Below are 12,009 nucleotides of genomic sequence, written 5' to 3'. Positions count from 1 at the left end.
GTTTTCAAAGCTTGCAGAGGGATTTGGACCAGCTAGAAAAATGGGCTGAAAAATAGCAGATGGAGTTTAATGCAGACAAGTGTGAGGTATTGCACTTTGGAAGGACAAACCAAGGTAGAGCATACAAGGTAAATGGGAGGACACTGAAGAGTGTAGTAGAACAGGGGGATTTGGGAATACAGATACATAATTCCCTAAAAGTGGCGTCACGGGTAGATAGGGTCGTAAAGAGTGCTTTTGGAATATTGGCCTTTATAAATCAAAGTATTGAGTGTAAGAGTTGGAATGTTATGGTGAGGTTGTATAAAACATTGGTGAGGCCGAATTTAGAGTATTGCGTGCAGTTTTGGTCACATAATTACAGGAAGGACATTAATAAGGTTGAAAGAGTACAGAGAAGGTTTACAAGGATGTTACATAAGAACATAAGAAATAGGAGCAGGAGTAGGCCATCCAGCCCTTCGAGCCTGCCCCGCCATTCAATAAGATCATGGCTGATCTGTCGCTGCTCAGTTCCACTTTCCCGCCCTCTCCCCATAACCCTTAATCCCCTCTCTTATCAAAAACCCATCAACCCGCGTCTTAAAAATATTTAGCGAGGCAGCCTCCACCACTTCAACGGGCAGAGAATTCCAGAGATTCACCACCCTTTGAGTGAAGAAGTTCCTCCTCAACTCCGTTCTAAACCGCCCCCCTTTTATCTTGAGGCTGTGCCCCCTAGTCCTACTGTCTTTTTTGAGCGGGAAGAGTCTCGCCACCTCTATCCTATCCATCCCATTCATCATCTTATACGTCTCAATGAGATCTCCCCTCATTCTTCTAAACTCTAACAAGCCTAGTTTATTCAGCCTCTCCTCATAGCTCAACCCCCTCAACTCCGGTATCAGCCTGGTAAACCTCCTCTGCACTCCCTCCAAGGCCAAAATATCCTTGCGCAGGTGCGGCGCCCAAAACTGCACACGGTACTCCAGCTGCGGCCTCACCAATGCCCTATACAGCTGCAGCAAGACCTCCCTACTTTTATATTCAATCCCCCTCGCTATGAAGGCCAGCATCCCATTTGCCTTCCTGACCACCTGCTGCACCTGCAAGCTGGGTTTTTGCGACTCATGCACAAGGACCCCGAGGTCCCTCTGCACCGCTGCCTGCTGCAGTTTTTCGCCCCGTAAGTAATAGTCCTTCCTACCATTCTTCCTACCAAAGTGGACCACCTCACACTTGCCAACATTAAATTCCATTTGCCATTTCCTGGCCCATTCGCCCAGCCTATCTAGATCCTTCTGCAGACTCTCCACACCCTCCGCACAATTTGCCGTTCCCCCAATCTTGGTGTCATCAGCAAATTTCGACACCCTACATCGGTTCCCTCCTCCAGATCATCTATATAAATGGTAAAAAACTGCGGCCCCAGCACCAACCCCTGGGGCACTCCACTAGTCACCATCCGCCAATCCGAATAGCACCCGTTGATCCCCACTCTCTGCCTCCTATTTGACAACCAATCCTCTATCCATGCTAACACCCTACCCCCAACTCCATGTCCCTCGACCTTCTGCAATAACCTCGCTGGGACTTGAGAAACTGAGTTACAGAGAAAGGTTGAACAGGTTAGGACTTTATTCCCTGGAGCATAGAAGAATGAGCGGAGATTTGATAGAGGTGTATAAAATTATGATAGGTATAGATAGAGTGAATGCAAGCAGGCTTTTTCCACTGAGTCTAGGGGAGAAAAGAAGTAGAGGACATAGGTTAAGGGTGAAGGGGGAAATGTTTAAAGGGAATATTGTGGGGGGGGGGGGGGGGGGGGCGGGGTGGTTCTTCACACAGAGAGTGGTGGGAGTGTGGAATGAGCTGCCAGATGAAGTGATAAATGCGGATTCACTTTTAACATTTAAGAAAAACTTGGACAGGTACATGGATGAGAGGGATGTGGACAGATATGGTCCAGGTGCTGGTCAGTGGGACTAGGCAGAAAAATAGTTTGGGACAGCCAAGAAGGGCCAAAAGGGCCTGTTTCTGTGCTGTAGTGTTCAATGGCTCTATGGTTCTCAGTATAGGTATGTCATATTATGAACTTTCAACTGATACTTTAAACTATTAAGATGGCTCACACAAATTATGTGACTTTTGGCATTTGGTCTACAGACAGTAGGGGACTAGGGGATTTTCACATTAACTTCATTGCAGAGTTAATGTATGTGTACTTGTGACTCTAATAAATAAATACACTTTAAATAAAATAAATCAAGGCTCTACTGAATGCCTAATTAATTATGGATATAGATGAGGGATCTTACAAATATCTATAGAATTTACATATTTTGTTGTTTAAGGATGGTCCAGCACCTAAAATCTATAGAATGTACAGAATGTCTATCTCCATTTTTTCATACTGAACAAAAGGGAAGATCAAAACGGAATGGCCACTATCAACTTTCCATTGTGTCACAATGGCCTCCCCCATCCAAATCAGATTGGGTAGGTCTCAGAATTGTTAGCCTGGCAGTCATCTGGTTAAAACTGGTTTTGGGACTGGCACCCCTGTTACTGCAGGACCCAGCAGATCAGCAAACCATTTATTGTTAACCTTTCGGAGAAACAGACTCTGAAATTAGCTTCGCATCATCAAGCAGCCAAAGTACGCCATCTGTTCAAGTTTCAAAATTAACCTGAGAACAAATCTCCTCAATATTTGATGAAAAGAAACATCTCAACCTGTTATGAACCCTTTCTTTACAAACCACTCACTCCAACTTTTAAGTCAGTGAATCTATTCAAGAAAACATGGGCCTGCTACATGGAAGACTGTAAATTATTGATTAGGAACTGAATTAGTCATAATCTGTAGAAGTGCATTATATCTATCTGTCTCCAATCTTTGTGCCTGTGTGTATATATGGAGGTGAGCAAGTGTGTGATGATTAGCAGTAAATATGTTAGAATAAATAACTTTCTTTATTTTAAAACCCAAGAAAGCTTGCTGCTCTATTATTTAATTGGAATACATACTCCCACGGACAAGAAAAGACAACCTTTCCATTCAAAACAAACTAAATATGGAGCAATAGGAGAATGCATACATTCTGACCATGACATAATGTTGTAGATTTATTTCACTTACACTAATTTCTTTTGTAGTGGATTGAGTTTATCAGTCCAGCAAGCATCTCCGTGTTTTGTAGAAGTCTCCTCTAATGACGACAGCTGCCAAAAAGAAGAGGATTAACATATTCCCAATTTCCTTTCACCTTTCCTTTAATACTATATTCACATAAAACTGAATACAAGACCACAACTATGCAAAAACCACTTTTCCCAGGCCAAAATAAAATCATACAATGGCTGAAAACCAACTCCAATCTCCAGAATAATCCAGCATTACATTCCGTTTTACAATTAATTATTGTATTGCATCAGACTGTAGCTGTAAATAATAGATAAGCCCATTAAATAGACATACATGCTCTGTCTAATAACAGCTTGAGGATGTGAGCATATCCAGCTTTTACATGTCAGGTTATTTTAGAACTGAAGTCCACTTTCGGTCACAGCACCATTGTTTCATCAATGAGCAAGGGAAATGCGCAACTACCAATGATAAATGCTTCTCCCGGATTATCAGAGCAGTACTCAGTAAATCAATCTTTGATACAGGCAAGTCCTGGGCGTAGGATTGGTAATTCCAGTTATGACACATAAGTTAGTGTAAATTGGCCTGTACAAATCCCCAAGTGATCTCCAAATGTTCCTCAAAATATGACCTTCTCCTGTTATGAGACACTTTGAATGATTCAATTAACTGGATGGCAGCCTAATAGTTGTCATTGGTAATGGAGATGGTTTACCCCAGAGTGCTCTAATGTCAGGTCAAAAAGCAGAATACTGCAGATGCTGGAAATCTCAAAGAAAAATGGCAAGTATAGAAAATACTCAGCAGATCAGGCAGCATCTGTAGAGGGAGAAAGAGAATTAATATTTCAGGTGATGATCTTTTGTCAGAACTGGGAAATGTTGGAAATAAAATTGGTTTTAAGCAAGGGGTGGGAGTGACGAAGACAAAGAATGGTCTGTGACACGGTAGGCGTCAAGAGGGATTGAATGACAGAAAAGTTTCAGGGTCAAAAGGATAGTGACGGGGCAGGAAAAGAAACAAAAAAAGCTAACGATGTGACTATGCATGTGTGCTACTATCTGAAAGTGAAAATACAAGAAAAGCTGAAACATGGAAATAAAGGGGGGACAGAGTTTGCAGTCTGAAGTTGGTCCAAAAGGTTGTAAAGTGCCTAACTGAAAGGTGAGGTGCTGTTCCTCAAGTGTCTGGCCCACTTAGTGATTTGGGATCAGCGCTGGAGGGCACCAGCAGAGCATTACCCTGTTATATCTGCCTGTAATGCTTCCTGAAGAAATTCAGGGGCTGTTTATTTGACAAGTTCTTTGCTTTACACTCAAAAAAATCAGGTAACAAGCTGCTAAGGCATATTTTTGTCCATTTGTCAAACCTGTAAGGCTTCCATTTCCTTTTCCTGTATTAAGGGGGATTTTTCTTCTGGCATCGGTTCTTTACTCTCAGTTTTCACAAAAATAAGAATTCCAGCACTGAAATGAGTTAGAATACATGGTTGAAACTTCTGGCTTTGCTGCTGCAAAGACTTTGGCCTGGATTTTGCAGTAAGAATTATGGTGAGGTTAACACTGCTCACAGTTATTAAAGATTAAAACTGATAGTGATTTGTGCTAGCTACACGCTAACAAGAAGCTACTGTCCAAGTTGTCTTGCTGCTGTGTAAACTTTGCTACACCAGTTACAAAATAAATAGAAAGGCCTGAAATTGTGGTACTAACCCAATAAACATACAGAAAAAGTTAAGGCTGCTCCATGCCAGTGTAGGTGAATTTTTTTATGGTGCAATAAGTCACAGCCAAACAATTTCCCTGGCCCTGAAAATTAATGTTTACAGTTGTGGATTCTCATTCCTTCAAATCTCAATTATTATTTATTTATATATCTTTCATCTCATTCTCTTGCCTGCCCATCTTTCTTTCCTTCCCTCTATTTCACTTTCTATGCATAATTTGATTCTGCATTAACTAGTCAAACTTACACTTCCTGATTCAGATTCTTACATACTGCACTTCAGTTGGTTGATGAGATGCTGGACCGCTCTGTCACACTATCCCAATCCATCACTGATTGATGTTGTACCAAAGTGGATTTCTAATCACAGTGGGTTTTAGTGCAATACACCCTGGAGGGTCTGTGAACAGGTGGATGTATGATGAATGGCTAGGGCAGGATGCTTACCGCTAACTGCAAAATCCAGACCTATGTCCTTTACGGAATGTAGCAAACAGATATTGTTGATTCCAAGATAGGACTTACTCTGATATATGTCACTCTTAATATTAACAGTCTCCATACATATAAATTGATTTACAATCTGATTTGCCTACCAACAGATCATAGTAAATCTATTGGCTAGGAGCTACTTTGAAATCTATCTCTGACATGATAAAGGCACTAAGTGAATGCCAGTCTGTTTCTATTATAAGTAACATTTTGCTAAATTTGATAGTGTATTTTCTTAACTTTAATGATATTTGGATAGGAAATCCCTTGGACTGGAATTATTTAAATTTTACTTTCTTTATATTTTTCCTACGTTAGCAGAGCAAATGAATTCCTAAATAGTTCTTTGGCTGTAAAGCACATTTTTCAGATGTCATAAAAGGTGATATATGAATGTGAGCCTTTCCTGTACCAAAAACAAAGTAAGTGCAAGCAGGAAATATATAACCTCCAACTGCCCAACTTTCCTTCACCCCCACCTCCCCTCCCCCCTCCTCTCCATGCCATGCCCCAAACCACTGGAAACCATTGGAAAGCTTATTTTAAATGAATAGAAACATACAAACACACTAGCACTCCAAGTACAGACAATACAAACAACAACAGAGAGGAAAGGGACCTCTCGTTCATCTAGTTATTTGCAGAAACTGGGGAATCTGGGGCTGTGTCTTTGTACAAAGAAGATTTGTTAAAGGTGGTCAAAACTACAAATGGTTTTGATAAGAGCAAACAAAGATCCATTGTTTCCAGTGACAAACGTTAGTAACTATGGGCATAAGGAATCGGCAAAAGAACCCAAGAGCAAATAGGATCCCTGCTGTGCAGAAGGCAACCATTTGGCCTATCAAGTTTGTACCAATACTGACTCTCCTACCCCCACCTGATCCCCATAACCTCATGTATTTACCCTGCTAATTCTCCTAATCTACACATCATGGGACACTAAGGAGCAATTTAACATGGGAAATCCACATAACTTGCATATCGTTGGACTGTGGGAGGAAGCCCATGCTGACATGGGAGAATATGCAAACTCCACACAGCCAGTCAGACAAAGCTGGATGAAACTTGGCTTTGGTGTTGTGAGGCAGCAGTGTTAACTGTGCCACTATGCCACCATAATTGAAGTACTTTCGAATTGAACCTTCAAAGCAAGAAAGGCATCTTAAATTTAAAACACATTCTTTATACTATTTAACATAGTTACTAAATTACAATCGCCACTTTGGTTACAAGTCATTTTGTTTAAAATACATTCCAACCTCTGTGCACACAATGTGTGGAGCAAATATCTTCTTAATGCCAATACAGCTCTGTATATCTCTGTACCTGCGAGTCATTACCTTAAAGCTGCCAATGCTGTTCCAATGTAGTTTAGGATGGGACTTGGAACTTTTTGTACATCCAATCCAAACCAGCCAAACCTGAAGAAAGACCATTTTAGACATCTGATCGCATTAAACAGTCGATATCCTCTTTTGTAAATCACTGAATCACAATATAACAGAGATAATAATATATCTAGTTAAAGAAAAGCAACAAACAGTTTAATGTAAAAGCAAACTTTTAAAAACAATTCAATCTGTTTCTGCCTAAGTATTAATAATATTGAATATTTAAATATCTAAATTAACCTTCACGATGGTATTAACCAAAAGAATGTTGGAATTTTATCATCTTCCTATCGTTATATCATCCTTGGAGGCAACAACTAGAGTTTTCAAGAACATTCTAGCAACTCACAACCTTATCCACCCTAGAAAAGACTGAAGCTCCACCAAGGCCTCTCTGCACCCTTCATGGGCTGAAGAGAAAACTCTTTAAAGTGGTCTTCTGCTTCAATGGGAGGGTGGATAGTTTAAAAATAAGCTAATGGGCCAATTATATTTTCCTGTTAAATGCTGCTGTGCTGCTTGGGCAAGGATGAAATGTTATCTGGAGAGAATCAAACCAGCTTTGAGCAGCAGAAACCTGGTACACAAATATTTTGGAGATTTACTCTGGGAATCATTGGGGTTTTATGGACAGTTTTCTTTCTGAAGGTTAAAAGATAGATTGGAGTTCACTACTGTTAGCCACAGTTATAGTTTAGAGATCAAAAAATGGGTGGGAGCTTCATTTTGATTCTTCTCTTCTCCACCTGTGAAAGTGATCTTTTTAATCTCACTGTATCCCTCCTGTTTATGAGTTGTTGGAGCACTTTTAAAAACTCTAGTTGCTGCCTCCAAATATCCATGACGCAGAACTAGATCTACATCCGCAATGATGGGAATTCTGTTCCACTGCATTTGGACTGGTGCAGCCAGATCATTTTCAGTACCTATCCTAGACTGTCACCAATGCTTTCCCAGAACAAGTAGCTGCCCAGTTCTTCCTCACAGTAGCATCTTGTCTTAATTTCTATTTAACATACATTCTCATGCCTCTTGCTCTTTTAGAAAAGTAAACTTTTTCTAAACTTGAGCCTCACATGAAGCCTAACCAATTCCTAATTATTTGCCCGCAGTCAAAGCTATTTTTAAATAAGCAAAATACTACGAGTGCTGGAATCTGAAATAAGAACAGAGTTTGCTGAAAAACACAGCAGGTCTAGCAGCATTTGCAGGGAGAAAAAACAGATACTTAACGGCTGGAATTTTCAGACCATTCATGCCAGGGGCTTTTCCCATCCCGCTGCAGTGAATGGAGATTTGGCTTCAGAGCGGGAGCATGGCATGAACGGCGGTAAGGTCACGTTCAATATTTCAAGTCTGTTTAGCTCTTCATCAGAACCAAAGAGAAGAAGAAATGTGTTAGATATTGAACTGTTGCTGTGGGAGGTTGCAACAAGATGTAGCAACCTTAAGAACATGAGACTGGTGTGGGAGGGAAGGTAGAGGGTTTGCATTGTGACAATATATGTCTGGGATATTTATTTTGAAAGGGTTTAAGATGGAGGTGAAAGATTACAGTCTAAAGTTATTGAATTAAATGTTGAAACCATTCTGAAACTCTGTATTTTTGGTTTTGTATTTGATTGAATATTGCATTGATTGCAGCAATCTTTGCCAGTAAAGTACGTTTTTGCAACTCATTTACTACAAGATGCACAAAGTGAATATTAATTACAAAAAAAGGCAATTACTTACCTTGAACTCGCCCAGCCCATTAAAAGGCTAAAGGTAGCCCAAATTAAAACTCCCATGCCAAGCCCGACAGTTTTCAATATGGGAATAACTGTGATATTTCCTGAAAAAAAGGAAAATAATTGAACCAATATATATAACTCAAGATGGTGCCAGTGCAAGCTATGCCCAGCATACCTTCTAATTTTTTACTCTCATTCTATGCTTCTAAAACTTTATTCTAACTCTTTTAAACTCTCTAACAATGCTCTAATTCAATCTCTTGCAGATTTGGTGATCCCTAGGACTTGCCTCGCATTATACTGATTTTTCCCTACACCCTAGCCATGTTCTTAACTCTTCATTCTGCACTCTCTCCTTTCCTTCCTATGTATGGTATGCTTTGTCTGTATAGCGTGCAAGAAACAATACTTTTCACTGTATACTAATACAGGTGACAATAATAAATCAAATCAAATTTTAAAAATGCTTTTAACATGTACCATTACTGATTTCTGGTACACTGCTGTTACTCTTCATTTGACACCCTCGTCAATGTTCAGGTAAGAGTGTTGTTATTGCCTACGCGTTCTAGGAAGGAGGAGAAATTAATTTGTGGATTTCACTCCAGAACTCAAATAAGCGACTCTTGTGTTTGAATAATGGATTTGAAAACTACTGTGTTAAAAAGCTTTCCATGGAAAGCAGCAGATCTCATGCAGAGAAAACCACTTGGGAGTAAATAAAGTTCACATTTCAGGGAAATCCTGCCTTTTCTTTGCTAATTAGACTTCACATATTTTGCAATTGAAATGAATTTTGAGAACATGCATGTTCTCTCAGTGCTGAATTTGATGTGCAGATAAGACCATAAGACCATAACATATAGGAGCAGATTTAGGCCACTCGGCCCACTGAGTCTGCTCCGCCACTCATATATGGCTGGTATTTTTCTCATCCCCATTCTCTTGGCTTTTTCCCCATAACTCTGACCCCCTTATTAATCAAGAACCTATCTATCTCTGTCTTAAAGACACTCAATGACAAAGCCCCTTCTATGGCAAAGCATTGCACAGATTCACCACTCTCTGGCTGAAGAAATTCCTCCTCATCTCTGCTTTAAAGGATCATCCCTTTAGTCTGAAGTTGTGCCCTCTGGTTCTAGTTTTTCCTACCAATAGAAACATCCTCTCCACATCCACTCTATCCAAGCCTTGCTGTATCCTATAAGTTTAAATAAGTTACCACCTCCCCCCATCCTTCTAAATTCCAAAGAGTACAGACCTAGAGTCATCAACTGTTCCTCATATGACAAGCTCTTCATTCCAGGGTTCATTCCTGTGAACCTCTTTTAGATCCTTTCCAAGGCCAGCACATCCTTCCTTAGGTATAGAGCCCAAAACTGCTCACAATACTCCAAATGGGGTCTGACCAGAGCCTTACACAGCCTCAGAAGTACTTCCCTACTCTTTGTATTCTAGCCCTCTCACCATGAATGCTAACATTGCATTTGCCTTACTAACTGCCAGCTGAACCTGCACATTAACATTAAGAGAATCTTGAACAATGACTCCCAAGTCCCTTTGTGTTTCTGATTTCCTAAGCATATTTCCATTTAGAAAATAGTCTATGCCTCCGTTCATCCTTCCAAAGTGCATAACCTTACACTTCCCACATTGTATTCCATCTGCCATTTCTTTGCCCACTCTCCTAACCTGTCCAAGTCCTTCTGCAGCCCCCCCTGCTTCCTCAATACTACCTGTCCCTCTATATATCTTTGTATTAGCATTGGACTGGGGTAGATACAGTAAGACTAACAACGCCAGGTTAAAGTCAACAGGTTTATCTGGAATCATGAACTTTCGGAGTACTGTTCCTTCATCAGTGAGTGGAATTTGAACCTTAATAAGAATTTAGATTTAACGTTTGCCATGATCAGTGTGGGTGGCTCAGTAACACATTGATTAGCACTGCTGCTTCACAGTGGCAGGGACCCTGGTTTGATTCCCTGCTTGGGTCACTGTCTGTGTGGGGTTTGCACATTCTCCATGTATCTGCGTGGGTTTCCTCTGGGTATTCCAGTTTCCTCCCACATTCTGAAAGATGCGCTGGTTAGGTGCATTGACTGTGGTGACTAGAGGAAGTTTACACTGCAGTGTTAGTGTAGGCCTTACTTGTTACTTATCCATTGAGCATAAATAAATACATTTTATGCTCAGTGGATAAATTAGATGCGGATTCAGTACGAACAAATATGGAAAACTTTATAAATTTAAACGGCTGCATGATTGCTTTAAGAGCTGGTCATGTAATTTGATGGCAATGTCATGAATGTGCTGCATAAGCTGAGGTTTTAGTTTCAGTTTGTACTCTGAACAGGAGAAAGCTTCTGGAATAAACCTTGTTGTTGTTTGTTTGAATCTATGTGTGCAAACCAATTCTTTGCCTTTTTGTTTAAAACCCACAAGCCCTAAATATAGTTACAGAAAGTGCTTTCTGGGGGGTTGTAATGAATAAAAATAAGCAGCATTGGTGCTAAGAAAATGGAACTCCTATCGAGTATTTGATAACCGATTCCTATTTCCCCTCATAATCTTCAAGCTGTTTTATAATCAGATGTTTATCAGTTTCTTTGCCAAGAAGGAATGTTTTTTTTCTCTAACTTTAATGACACCTAGTGACATTAAATTCCTAGTGACATTACCAGCAAATTCACAATCTACAGCAAAAGATAGTGTGTGATTACTTTTAAATGTTCCACAGTACTTGGTTTGTGCTGATTTATGGGTGATTTATTTAAACTAATGTCGGATTGTCCAAACGTATTTTACTCATAATCTTTGCAGCCAGTAATCAGAAAATAAAGGTTCAACCCATCTCTCTAGTTTGTGTTCAATCCTATCTCATCAAGGTGTCACATCGGTATACTACTCCACTGCACCACCCAATTCCTTGTGCAGCAAGGAGTTAGTGATAATATTGCAGTCTCCCAAAGCACACTTTTTCTGTTGACTGCTGCATCTGTATACCTTCAAGCTTCTGTTTGGATAGCTATAGGCTGGGATTCTCCAACCTCGTCCACAACTGGGATCCAGCAGTCCTGCTGCTCTAAGTGGGGAGATTTGGCTGAGTGAGGTGGCAGGGCATACGAGACCGGAGAATTCCAGCCAGAGTTTCAGAAGAGTCGCAAAACACTTCTCCTCTTTCCTTTCACAGAACACATCCACATCCCTGTCACATAAGGAAAGGGTTTTTTGTTGTTCCAAATACATAATTAATCGACCAGAAATGACTCATACCTGTAGCCCACAGAAATCCACCCAGCATTGTGAGAGGCCAGAACTTTGGACAGCGTTGGATTAAGTGGACCACTAATGAGACAACCCATATTGCAGTACAAAAAATCCACTGGAAAAACAGGCCTGTAAAATACAGAGTTGAAAACCTCAGCATGATTAATTACTGCAGTATACAAGAGAACAATCTATGTAGATCGAGAATAGTTTTTAAATATCTTTCACAGCTGTTGATTAAACTCCTAGTCCATGGTCTGCAATA

At 40.3% G+C, this 12,009-nt stretch overlaps 1 protein-coding gene across 1 annotated transcript in view; it reads right to left on the bottom strand.

Annotated features, from left to right (window-relative positions):
• Nucleotides 1–12,009, bottom strand: part of LOC145361568 (transmembrane protein 144-like) — a 56,368-nt gene that overhangs the window by 32,395 nt on the left and 11,964 nt on the right. The window contains exons 3-7 of the mRNA XM_080217795.1: nt 11,751–11,873; nt 8,476–8,575; nt 6,691–6,771; nt 4,500–4,596; nt 3,122–3,204 (exon numbers count right to left, since the gene is read on the bottom strand). Coding sequence (XP_080073921.1) covers nt 3,122–3,204; nt 4,500–4,596; nt 6,691–6,771; nt 8,476–8,575; nt 11,751–11,873 — 484 coding nt within the window. The remainder of the gene's footprint in view (nt 1–3,121; nt 3,205–4,499; nt 4,597–6,690; nt 6,772–8,475; nt 8,576–11,750; nt 11,874–12,009) is intronic.

Source organism: Carcharhinus amblyrhynchos, chromosome 1, assembly GCF_965287045.1.
Source record: "Carcharhinus amblyrhynchos chromosome 1, sCarAmb.v2.hapA, whole genome shotgun sequence".
Classification (NCBI taxonomy): Eukaryota; Metazoa; Chordata; class Chondrichthyes; order Carcharhiniformes; family Carcharhinidae; genus Carcharhinus; species Carcharhinus amblyrhynchos.
This window is presented reverse-complemented; position numbering and strand designations above follow the sequence as displayed.